The sequence below is a fragment of the Callithrix jacchus genome, chromosome 5, assembly GCF_049354715.1.
Source record: "Callithrix jacchus isolate 240 chromosome 5, calJac240_pri, whole genome shotgun sequence".
Taxonomy (NCBI): Eukaryota; Metazoa; Chordata; class Mammalia; order Primates; family Cebidae; genus Callithrix; species Callithrix jacchus.
Genome location: NC_133506.1, coordinates 16729954 through 16743510, shown reverse-complemented (window position 1 = coordinate 16743510; position 13557 = coordinate 16729954). Strand labels below are relative to the sequence as shown.

General features: G+C 40.9%; 1 protein-coding gene across 2 annotated transcripts in view; it reads left to right on the top strand.

The window, feature by feature from the left end:
• Positions 1-13557, top strand: part of PAK5 (p21 (RAC1) activated kinase 5) — a 286511-nt gene that overhangs the window by 256576 nt on the left and 16378 nt on the right. For both annotated transcript variants that reach the window (XM_002747354.5, XM_008995745.5), the window contains 3 exons: positions 109-600; positions 3779-3912; positions 9015-9141. In XM_002747354.5, coding sequence (XP_002747400.1) covers positions 109-600; positions 3779-3912; positions 9015-9141 — 753 coding nt within the window. The remainder of the gene's footprint in view (positions 1-108; positions 601-3778; positions 3913-9014; positions 9142-13557) is intronic.

Genomic DNA, 13557 nt, shown 5'->3' with positions numbered 1-13557 from the left:
CCCCCTGGTGATCCTCATTCTGCCAGCTGTCAGTCAGCTCACTCACCACCCGGCTGTAGCATTCAGATCTAGCATGTGAATATTCTCTATCCATGTCTGTCTTCCTAGGTGGATTACGATCGAGCACAGATGGTCCTCAGCCCTCCACTGTCAGGGTCTGACACCTACCCCAGGGGCCCTGCCAAACTACCTCAAAGTCAAAGCAAAGCAGGCTATTCCTCAAGCAGCCACCAGTATCCGGCTGGGTACCACAAAGCCACCTTGTACCACCACCCTTCCCTGCAGAGCAGTTCGCAGTACATCTCCACGGCTTCCTACCTGAGCTCCCTCAGCCTCTCATCCAGCACCTACCCGCCGCCCAGCTGGGGCTCCTCCTCTGACCAGCAGCCCTCCAGGGTGTCCCATGAACAGTTTCGGGCAGCCCTGCAGCTGGTGGTCAGCCCAGGAGACCCCAGGGAATACTTGGACAACTTTATCAAAATCGGGGAAGGCTCAACCGGCATCGTGTGCATCGCCACCGAGAAACACACAGGGAAACAAGTTGCAGTGAAGAAAATGGACCTCCGGAAGCAACAGAGACGGGAACTGCTTTTTAATGAGGTAAAGGGTGTGTTTGTGTCATCCTTTCTCTCCTTTGTAACATTTATTCCCCATTTCAAAAGTTATACACATGTACGTTTTAGGACAGTAGAAAAGCACTGAAAATATAAAGACATAAATAGCATCCCCTGTAATATTTCCTTCTAGTCTTTTTTCTATGCACATATGGCTTTTACCTCTATAAAGTACTTCAGGTGGATCAGCCGCTGTACTAAGCATTAATCTAGCTTGATCCTCACAACAACTCTGTGAGACAGAAAGATGTTATCACCATTATAACAAGGAAACTGGACTCAGACAGGTGAAGAGACCAGCCCAGGCTCATGCAGCAGGTTGACTGCAGAGCTAGGACCTGAATCTCTGTCTAGCAGACTCTAAATCTCATGCTACACTGTATCCATGTGGGTCTGTATATATTTTACACTGGTGTGATATCATCATATACCCTCCATAAACAATTTTTAAAACAATAGACCAGGGTCAGCTTACCAATGGACTGTCACTCTTTAGAAATTTTAAAATATTTTTTCCTAACTATAAAAATAATGATTTATTTCTGTAGAGTATATGGAAAGTAAAAAGTCCCACAAAAATCCCCCAGTCAAGGAATTACCTACTTTAATATTTCAGTGTTTCTTTTCTATATTTTTCTATTTACAAATTTTTTTCATTTGGGATAATTCTCTATCTATGTAGTTTGGTAACTTTCTAACTTTCAATTATTGTTAACATGAATACTAATAAAATTAATATCAAATAAAATATATTGACATATATTTATTACTGGAAAGTAAATTTAATGACCCTTTTAATGGCCTTATAATCTTCTATCATGTACGTGCATCAGGTTTATTAAACCGGTCTCTGATTTAATAAATATGAGGTAACTTTATAGGTATGTAGTTTTGTGACTTTCTAAATTTCACTTAATGTTAACATTAATACTAACATTTTATTTTATTAACATCTAATAAAACATATAGGCATATATTACTTTTTATTAACATAATATAAAATATATTAACATATTCTATTAACTACATGCCAAAACACAATTTTAATGGCTTAATAATATTCTATCATATATATGTATTATATTTAAAACTAGTATCTAATTTATATTGTTTCCAATTTGTCAGTTTTATTGTTTTGCAGTGAGTGTTGTTACACATATGTCTTTGGCTTCACATCTGATTATTTTCTTCGATTTCTAGAAGTGGAATGAACACATCAAATGACATGTAATTTTTTTTAGAGAAGTGGTATACACTGTTAATTTCCAGAAAGTTCGTATCAATCTAGACTCTCACCAACAATACTTTTCACCTTCAGAAGCACCATTTATATTGTCATGTTATCTCTGTTCATCCGCTAGACATGAATAAACCTTACAGTTTTCATTAGCACTTTTATTACTAGTGTGGTTAAATTGAATTTTATGTAAGTTTAGGCCATTTTTATTTCTCCACCGAATCGTGTGTTCGGTGTACAGTTTTCAGCTGGGGTGCTAGCATTTGTTTTACAGATGCGTTAAGAGCTATTGATATGTTAAGGAATCAACCCTTCTCGGTCTATTGGTTGTACTTTAACATTTACCTTCCACTTTCTTTTTTTTTTTTTTTTTTTTTTTTGAGACGGAGTTTTGCTCCTGTTACCCAGGCTGGAGTGCAATGGCGCGATCTCGGCTCACCGCAACCTCCGCCTCCTGGGTTCAGTCAATTCTCCTGCCTCAGCCTCCTTAGTAGCTGGGATTACAGGCATGTGCCACCATGCCCAGCTAATTTTTTGTACTTTTAGTAGAGACGGGGTTTCACCATGTTGCCCAGATGGTCTTGATCTCTTGACCTCGTGATCCACCCGCCTCGGCCTCCCAAAGTGCTGGGATTACAGGTGTGAGCCACCCCCGGCCACTACCTTCCACTTTCTCATTTACCTTTTAAACTTATCATTTAAGAAATCTAAAATAGGAAGGGAAACATGAGAAATTATGTTAGAAAACACATCAAGTATTTTGCAGTAATATTCTTTAAGTAATTTTATAAGAGCATTGTGGGGAAAGATATATGTTTGTGGATGAGAGCTCTAAGCCCTAAAGATATCAAGTCAGGATATCAGTGTTAGATGTCAGTCTCCAGGACAGGGTGCGCAATCCACCTTCTGACTCCCAGAACAATCTACAGCTGCTTGACCTCTTTGTCTTTCTATTGTAAGCACTCCTATTCTTTGAGAAGTAGGCAGAAGGTATTTAATCCATAAACAGGCACTGTGCGAATGCACTCAGCTGCAATTCTGAACTCTGTTTTTCACGGAGGCTCATGTGAAGCCCCCAGTGGCCTCCACACATCTCCAGCTCCCATGGGTGCTTATTTCTCACACATGCTCCAAATCTCACAGAGTTCCAGGTGAGTGGGCTTCAGCATCTTCCCAGTCCACTATTCCTGACTTCTGGAATTTATTTTTCAAACCACAATGCCAGAACACACAGAGCAATATGAGGTGGATAAACAATTCTGTAATTTATTATTAACACTAACTCTGAAAACTCCAGTGAAAACAGCCACAGGGCAGCAATTTCTGGAAGCTCTCTCCAGCAAGCAGGCTCCTTAGCCTTTTTTATGTGTATGCCATATTTATCTTCAATATATATTCTTTGAATTCAGCCCAAATATCTCTCAGGTTCAACCCATACCTTCTTCTAAGGAGAATTTAAGTTGGTCTTGTGTGGCTCCAGTTTTAACAATAGCTTACTTCATTCACTTATGAGACTCATTCCCTCACTTACTATGAGTTGGTGACCCTTTGCTAGGATAACCAGCAGAAGATTGCGAACAGCACATTCTAAAGGAGACCCTTAGGGATATCTGATCATATCCTTGCTGACAGACAACGAAACTCCCTCTTCTGAATGCAGATCTTGCTTTTGTTCTGCCTGCTTTCATTACTCTCTCTGTCTCTCCAATGTCTGGGGGACCTGTCATTTTCTCTCAAATTTGCTACCTTAATTCCTTTTATTTCTACTAGCTACCCTTGATGCTTTTTGTCTGTCATATATTTCTGAATAAAATTCCCCACAATCAGCACCTCTCAATCAATTTACTTACAGTTGTAGGTGTGTCCACAAGAGAACAAAAAGCAACTTCATCTTCACAAGTCAAAAGTATCTTTCCCATTCATCCAGGTCGTGATCATGCGGGATTACCACCATGACAATGTGGTTGACATGTACAACAGCTACCTTGTTGGTGATGAGCTCTGGGTGGTCATGGAGTTTCTAGAAGGTGGTGCCTTGACAGACATCGTGACTCACACCAGGTAAGCTTCTTTATTATCCAGATAATTCTTATCATTATTCTCCAGGATTATTCCAGATAATGCTTCTTATTCTTCTCCAGGATAAAGCTTCAGGGACTATGAACTCTTTCTAAATTGTGGGCACTTTGGAGTCAGGGAATATGACTACCCTTTACCCCACATTCCCCAGAAGGCCCATTATGCTATCAGGCATGTACAGTTCATTCATTTGGTTAATGTTCTCCTGTCCTCACAAGGGCATTAATACCCATTGATTTAAAATAAGCAACCTGCTAAGAATGAAGCTTTGGTGGCAAATAATAGATTTTCCCATCACCTACATAGATTTCTAAAGCCTAATTTCATTCTCCCAAGTTACCCTACTGCTGCTGCGTGCTAAGATCACCAAGGATACCGGGCAAAGGAAGGAGCAGGGAGAGTATCAGTCGAAGTTTTGTATCAGAATAATGAATCTACATGGCATAGAGAAATTCTTCAAGTCTGTTTTAAAATATTCTTGCAAGTAACAGTGGTTAATTACCAGCCTATTGCTTCTGCTATTTGCCTCCCTGATGTGCCAGGTCTAACCATTTTGTTAAATATTTATTGAGCACCTTTTATGTGCCAGGCTCTTTTGCAAGTGCTGGAGATGCAGAAGATAAAAATGAACATGGCTCGGATACATCCCCTCAGGGACATCGCTAATGAGAAATACATGATAATATCAGTGCAAAATTAGGAAGATATATATGTGCAGCATAGAAGAATATCTTACTGTCTCTATTAGAGTCAAGAAAGATTTCTGTTTAATATAAGGTGACATCTGAGATGGATTTCAAGAGATGAATAGGAGTTTACTAAGAAGGCAAGTGGGAGGAAAAGGACATTGAAGGCAGAGAAGAGAATATGTGCTAGGACAGTGCCTCTTCAATTCCAGTGTCCACATACATCATTGTGGATCTTATCAAAATGCATATCCTGACTCACTAGAGAGGGGTTAAGATTCCATTTATAGCAAACTCCCAGGCAATGCCAATGCTGCTGGTTCATGAACCATACTTAGAGAAGCAAGGTTCTGTGGAATAGACATATAAAATAGCATGTTACATTTGGGAAACTTTAACCTTGGTCTTCATCATAAATAAAATGCCAAAAAGTTAAAGTAAGAGTTGTCATGATGAAGGGGTATTGAGTGTTAGCTGGTGTTATTGAAATGGCACCTGAATCAAAAGTGGATCCAGGTATATAATATGTGGAAAGCAAGGTAACAGGAAAGCACGGGAAAACTCCATGAGGGATAGAACATGCTGCTTTTTCTCCACTAAAATGAGATTTCTTGTGGCTCTACAGTTCTCAGTCTGGAGTAGACCATCTCACAATAAAGGGTCGTGAGTGAAGACACTGAACATTTATCACCAGCAATTCAGCTGGAAAACTCTTGCTGGTGTAGCAATAAGACATGCCCAACAAAAAAACCACATAAGATCATCTTAATTGTTAGAAACAAATATACTGGAAAGATATAAGAATAAGGCAAATGTGATATACAGTTTTTGCTTTTCTCATAAAAAGCAAAAAATAAAAATGTGTTCAGGGGAGAAGCTTTTTTCTTAACCTTCCAGAGCTTCACATAGCTCAGGTCTCCAGCTCTACCTTTGTCAAGATTCCTTTCCATTCTTATTTTGTATCCATGGAAACCACTTAAGAGAGTGTGTCCCTAAAACCCATTGTATTTTCTAATTTTCTCCATCCAGAGTTGTCAACCAATTTCCCTTTTAAAGACCCAGCAACTCCAGAGGCAAAAAGGTATTGTGTGTCAATTTCTGCGTTTTTGGTATTGGAAATCTTAAACTTATAGTTCAGACAGTTTTCTGTAGTAGATATTGAGTAACTGCTTAATTGAATGAGATATTGATTCATTGATAACACATCTAACCCCCCTGCTGTCTGAGGACCTGGGAGCTTATTAGAAATGCAGAATCTCAGGTACTATCCCAGACCAACTAAATGAGGATCCATGCTCTAGTCAGATGCCCAGGTGTTTCTTATATATGCTGAAGTGTTAACACTAACCTAACATCTTAAGTCAGATCCTTCTAATTTCCAGGAAGCCGAGGGTTCCAGAAGCGAAAGGAAAGTGCCAAGCACCATCAAGCTCTTTATATATTAATCATGTAACCATCACATATTTCTATGAGGCAGATGCTGATATACCTGTCTGTCAAGGGATGAAGCAACAACTCAAGGAGGAAAAATATTCTTCACCAGACATGGTGGCTCATGGCTTTAATCCCAAAAAACTTTGGGGGACCAAGGCAGGAGGATCATTTGAGGGCAGGCGTTCGAGACCAGCCTGGGCAACTTAGCAAGACCCTGTCTCTACAAAATTTTAAAAAAATTATCTGGGTGTGGTGGCATGTACCTGTAGTCCTCGCTACTCAGGAGGCTAAGATGGGAGTATCACCTGAACCCAAAGGTTTAAGGCTGCAGTGAGCTATGATTGTGCCATTACACTCCTGCTTGGGCAACAGAGCAAGACCCTATTTCAAAATTTAAAAAGGTATCCTTCTCAAGACCACAGGCTTAATAACTGATATAGTCAGGATTTGAATTTGAGGTTGACTCTAGAGCTGAAGCATTTTTATTCCATGCCAAGCTTTTTTTCTTTAGAAAAGAAGTAAAAGTAGACATTCACCAGCCATTCTCCAGTTGGTCATGTTAATTTCAAAGGCATTGGATTAGGAAGTATTTGTCACACATTCCAGTCAAAGGGGATCCTCCAGTTTGTGACTAGGGGTTATATTCAGGTAATTTTTGGTATAGTCAACCTGAAAAGAATCTTTATACCTGTTTCAGCTTACTCAAATTTCACGGAATTCAAGAGAAAGTAATTTTATTAAATATGGTAGTTCTTGGTTGTGAATTAACTTGAAGGTATATGTGAGCTTGTCCCTGCTGCAAACACTCTAAACCTCTGAGGGATGTGTTTTTGGCCCATGTGAAAATGGTCCTGTGAAAATCATTCAGCATAATGACCAACACACCACAAAACCCAGAACACAGAAGTTGTCGGTTTCCTCTGTTTAAGGCAAGAACATTTCTTCTCACATGCCTTTGTATGAGACTGATGCCTCCTTTTTTTTTTGAAACAGAGTATCACTCTGTGGCCCAGGCTGAAATGCAGTGGTGCAATCTCGGCTAACTGCAACCTCCACCGCCTGGGTTCAAACAATTCTCATGCTTCAGCCTCCTCAGTAGCTGGGATTACGGGCATGGGCCACCACACCCAGCTAATTTTTTGTATTTTTGGTAAAGACAGGGTTTCGCCACGTTGGCCAGGCTGGTCTCGAACTCCTGAGCTCAGGCAATCCGCCCGCCTCGGCCTCCAAAATTGCTAAGATTACAGGCATGAGCCACTGCACCCAGCCAAATCCTCCTTAAGGGGAAGGGTATGTTTCTTCATACTCATCAACTTTATACCTTTAATAGTCTCCTAATTGGCTCTCTCCTTATACTTTACTTTTAAATCCCATCAGGAACTTTTGGCATCAACTAGACTGAAATGCAGATTCAAAGCCTTTCATTTCCTTGTTCTGCTGACCTTAGATTTACCTGGGGTTACAGGAGGTTCACAAGGTGGTCCTTAAATTTGGGCTCTGGTCATTTACACCCTCTGTTTCTCCTGGCAGTCTCCTCTGTTTGCATGATAGTTTGCTTTAAAACCTCTTTTAAATTTATTATTTAATATGACATAGGGAAGAATTTCTGCACATAGATGAGTTAAGCATTAACTCATTAGCTGCCTAAATGAGTCATTTTGAGGGCGACTGAACAAGCTGTGCCATCCAAAAAATTCTCACCTAGATTCCTCAGTGGCTGAACTATTTCACTCATTAGAAAAATCCATTCTTCTGAGTGGTGAGGGCAGTATGGGATAATGGGAATGTGGGAAAGATGAGTTCTGAACTCAAAAAGAGGTGGGGTTTGAATCATGACCTGTTGATTTCTTAGCTGTGCAATCTTGGGCAGGTACTGACCTCTACCTCCTCCTCTAAAACCGTGGAGAAGGAAAAACTTTCTCCACAGGGGTGCAGTCATGAGATATGGGAGCCTATAACCAATGCTTTGCTTTCTTTCTCATTCCCATGGTCCATTTATTTAAATACTATCCATTCACACTTAGTTATTAGTAACTTCCTAGGTCCAATTTCCTTTTAAGAGAAGGGGCCTGAAGTGACAAAAACCTCTAGCTCCTTGGAGGAAGAAGAGACAGGGTGAATGTCCAGTCTGGTCATACAGGTCCAGTAGGTCCCTTTCCAGAGGGGGAATTAGAGATGCAAAGATTACTTTATCTGAGTTCAGCCTTGAAGAGAATCAAGGCTGTCCCCATTTCTCAGATGAAGAAAATGAGACCCAAGGGAGTTAAAGGATTTTCTTATGATTAGTTAACAGCCACACCTGAAACTTTTGTCCACCTATTCAGTGTGCTGTCCCTGTATGACCCTGGAGGCTTATCCCTGCCTTTGGAATTACCCTCTAAGAGTTCATGGAGCCAGGTACAGTGGCTCATACCTATCATCCCAGCACTATGGGAGGCTGAGGCAGGTGGTTCACCTAAGGTCAGGAGTGCTTCAATTCCAGCCTGGCCAACATGGAGAAACCCCAATTTCTACTAAAAATATAAAAATTAGCCGAGTGTAGTGGTGGATGCCTACAATCCCAGCTGCTTGGGAAGCTGAGGCAGGAGAATCGCTTGAATCCAAGAGGCAGAAGTTTCAGTGAGCTGACATCATGCTGCTGCACTCCAGCCTAGGCAACAGTGAGATTCCTCCCCGCAAAAATAAATAAATAAAAATTAAGAGTTCCTTTTGGCATGAATGGCCAAAAGCTGACAAATAGTGATCTCTTCCATTTGACTTATATCTGGTTCCTGCCATTCTCAGTGCCAAACCTTTGTTCTGGGAATCAGATCCCAAAGACTTCCTTCCCTTGACTGTAGATTTTTCAGGTATGTGCTGGAGCACGTGCACTGGTTCAGTAAAGCACAAAGGAGCTGCCTCTCTTGAGCATTTCAAAGATGTTCTTAAACCTGTCTTGTTCCTTAAATGGTATTTCCTTTCCAGAATGAATGAAGAACAGATAGCTACTGTCTGCCTGTCAGTTCTGAGAGCTCTCTCCTACCTTCATAACCAAGGAGTGATTCACAGGGACATAAAAAGTGACTCCATCCTCCTGACAAGTGATGGCCGGGTAAGATGTTTGGCCCCTTCATAGTTTTCCTTGTCACTCTATCTGTCATGGGCATAATTCTCTTAGAAACACTTTTTCATAACTCTAATTTTTCTTAGTCACAAGTCACCTACTTCTTGTCCCAGAAAGCTTAAAAAAAAAGAAATTACCATCCCTTCCTCTGTGTCATCTTGTTAGTCAGAATTGCCTGACTTTGATGGACAATTTCCCTCTTTAACAATGAGTATAAGAGGTAATGGAAGCTATGACATTTCTTTTCCTTTTCTGCCTCATCCCTGTTTTAGTTGGAGAAGAGCTGACTCTTCTAGGGGTGCATCCAACCTATTCATATGAATATGTGTGTTTATAGTGCCTTTCACAGCCCCTGCAGGTAACAGATGATCAAATCCACTTGGGTAATTTGAGGATGGTGTAATAAACGGACAGTTTATTAGAGTGTAGGCAGATGTAGAAAAATCATAAGAAATAGTGTATGAGGATTAGTGCCATACTTTAGAATGGAACACCACTCCTACTACCCTGTGCCTGAAGTGGTGAGGCAAGGTCCTGGCTACTAGAATCTGGAAATGGAGATTGCTGTAGATTTCAGGGCTGCGTGGCAGGAGCTCTGATCTTTGGTAGAAGCCAAACCAAGATGAACCTGCAGGATGATGGCTGAGAGAATAAATCCTCCAACCTCATTCTTCTCCTTCCTTCTAGTTTGCTCCCCATTGGCTGAAACCAGCTAGGAGCTAAAATGCAGTCAATATAGGTTTTTTCCTAAGGCCTGGAGGAGGGAGGAAATGGATCCAGAAGAACAAACAGAAGATATGTATGCCACTGGCATACTCCAGGCCCAGATTTTGGCATTTCACATCACTACAACCTGCTCAAGGGATTCTGCTGAAACTCATCAGCCACATCAGGGCACAGGGCATGGAATATAACAGCCAAGGAAATAATCAGTTGACATTCCAAGGAAGCCTTAGTTAAATAAAAGAGTTTCAGAGCATAGGTCTTCACTATTAGGGCCTCTTGAGCCTCCTGAAACTCCCACCAGAGGCAATGGCCCTGGCGTGAATGGAGCCAACCTTTTCTTTGATACTCCTGTCTTTTACACCCAGCAACCCCTGCCGTGTGGAAGATGTTCATGTCATATCAGAAGTTGCCCAGGAATGATCAGAGGGCAGCCAGAAGAAACTGTCCAAGCACTTTGGCTTTTTTTCCCTTGTTGTTTTAAAAAGATTGTAAATCTTATTGTAGAAAATTTAGTAAACTCAGAAAAGTATAGAGGATAAAACAAAGATCACCCCGAATTTGATTGCTTATTTATTCCATATTTCCATGTACATGCATACACAATCTGCAAACTTGGGATTGTGTTTAATGGGGAGTTTTAAGTCTTTTTTGCATTGCTTTAACCATTCTGTGGCTTCTCTTAAGTACAGTAGGGTACAGTAGCATGTATCAGTCAGGTTTTGCTACAACCGCTTAACAGTTAGTGGCTTAAAACAACCACCATTTATTTTCTAACAAATCTGTGAGCCAGCGTTTGGTCTGACTCCACTTGGATAACTCGTCTCTCTGCACCAACTCATCTTTGCATCATGTGGTATCAGCTGAGCTCTCTCTTCCAGTTGCGATCAGCCTATGGTTATGGCCTTACTCATTTGCTAGGCAGTCAGCTGGCTCTCAGCAGGGACAGTGCAGGTAACAGGGCCAAATATTACTCATATCCCAGAGTAGCTCAGACTTATTCACATAGTACCTGCGGCAAAGTTCTCAAGAGCAAAAAAGGCAAGCGCTGATGTGTAGGCACTTTCAAATCTTCTGCTTATATTATATTTGCTAAATATCCAAGCCCAGACTCAAGGGATGGGGAAATGGACTCTACCTCTTGATAGGAGAAGATGCAAAGTCACATTGCAAAGGGATGTAGATACAGGGAGAAGAAGACTGTGTATGCATTTTTGCTCAATCTCCCATACTGAGTGGGGCAGCTGTGAGAAAAGGTCAAGAACCCTCCCTGGCCTGACTCAGGAAAGCACGTGCATAAGGCTCCGTGGTCTCAGAATGTAATTTCCCAAGCATTAAACTGATCTCCGAGAGCAATTTCAAGCCACACTTTCTCTGTTTCTAGAAATTTAGGGTACAGGCTTCCTTACTGTAGGAACATATCCAGTATCAAAATCCGAAATGAGACTAAGATAAGAAGTCATTGTTTAATCAGCTTACTTAAAGATCTCCCCTCCCCTCAATGTGCAAGATTCTTAAATCATTCAATTGTCATTCTCAAGAGCAGAACCTTTCTCTTTAACACCTCCTGCACCCCTGTGCACCCAGCAAAGAGCACACGGAAATAGACATATTGTAGATGCTTTAGTCCTTATTGATTTGTTCCCTCATTTATTCACTGAATATTTACTGAACATCTACCATGTGTCACAGACAGTTCTAAATCCAAGGGATGAACAAAGCAAAATCACTTCCTCTAGTGAGCTTATTTGGGGGCTGGAAATGTGATGATAAACAAATAGATAAATAAACAAAATCCCCACCAAAAAGGGGGTGATAAGTACTAAGTTTCCTAGGATTAATTTAGATACAGTAAGGAGAATGGGGAGTGATGGAAGAGGTAGGGCTCTGATACGGAGGCTGGTCAAAAGACCCCTCTCATGGGGTGGCATTACAACAGAAACATGGGCAACTGGACCCTGTGGCTGCCAGAGACAGGAGCGTTCCGGGCAGAGGAAGCAACAGCATGTTGAGTGGATCTTGTGCCTCTTGGCCATGTTGTCCAGAGTTTACTCATTCATGTTAAGAACTGTGTAACTCCAGTGGCTTCTTCAGTGTCTATAGGGAAAGGAAACTTTTAACAGAGAATAGAAATGGAGTGTGGCTATTCCAAGAAAAGGCTAAGAGTACATTTTTATGCTAGTCTATTAGTGTACAACATTATATAGTGGAGAAGACATTTTCAATTATCTATTGCTGTTATTTATGGTGAAACATCTAAACATTTGTCAACAGTCCTTACAGCATTGTCTCTCATGGATCCAAGGGTCGACTAAGCTCAACAAAGCAGCGCTGCTTTGACTTGTGGTTAGATAATACCTGGAGCCAGAGTCATCTGTAGGTCATCCTCACTCACATGTCAGGTAGTTAATCCGGGCAGGTTGGCTGGAGCTGTCACCAGAACACCTACAACATGGCCTCCCCATGTGGCTTGAGTTTCCTCATGGCATGGCAGCTGGTTCCCAAGAGTGTTTCCCAAGAAAACGAGGTGGAAATGCACAGCATTTTTATTGCCTAGCCTCAGAATCACATAGCATTGCTTTAACTGTGGTCACAAGCCCTTACAGATTCAGGGAGCAGGTGTAGAGTCCTCCTCCGTGTGAGAAAAATTAAGCCATATTGTAGGAAAAGCTCATGAGATGGGCAAAATTATTGTTGGCATTTTTGGAGAATACTGTCTGCCACACAAGACATGTTGGGTTCTCTTACTGTTTGGAGATGTTCAACATCATTAGCCTTTGAGAAATGCACGTTAAAACTACAACGAGCTATTCACTGCACACCTAGAAGAATGGCTAAAATGAAAAATAATAACAACACTCCTTCATGCACTTCATAGGAATTAAAGGATGTGACACTCAGGAAAATACTTTGGCAGTAATTTTTCAAAACTAAAAATGGACTTACCATACAACCAGCACTTGTACTCTGAGGCATTTATCCAGAGAAATGGAAATTTATTTTCCCACAGAAACTTGTATATAGATGTTTATAGCAGTTTTCTTAATAATAGCTCCAATGTGGAAACTACCTACATGTCCTTCAAAGGGTGAATGGTTAAACAAATAGTATTAATATATCCATATCATGGAATATCATTCAACAATAAAAACCAACAAGTGATACACACAAGAACTTGGGTAAACCTCAGGGAAATTATACTGAGTGAGAAAACGCCAATCTCAAAAGGATGCATACTATAAGATTCCATATATATATATACCCCCCCACACATACACATTTATGAAACATCATAATTATAGAAATGCACAGCAGATGACTGATTGGCAGGGGTTGGGGGTTGTGGGAATGTATCTGTAAAGAATAGCACGAGGGAGTCCTGTGGTGATGTTGCAGTTGGGTATCTTTATTTTGGTGGTGGTTATAGTAGGTTGGTGCAAAAGTAACTGCCATCACTTTTAATGGCAAAACTGCAATGACTTTTGCACCGTTTAGCATAGTCTTCCAGGCTTCCTCAGCAAGATCAAGCTCTAGTCGCCCACCATAGTAACTTGTATAAAACCCTCAGAAGTACACCAGCTACAAGGTAGATGCTAAGTCAGAAGGCATTTCCTCTGCCCTTGTAATTAAGTGTTGTATAGAATCATTATGACCTTTCCTTGGCCTAAGGTCAGCATTTGA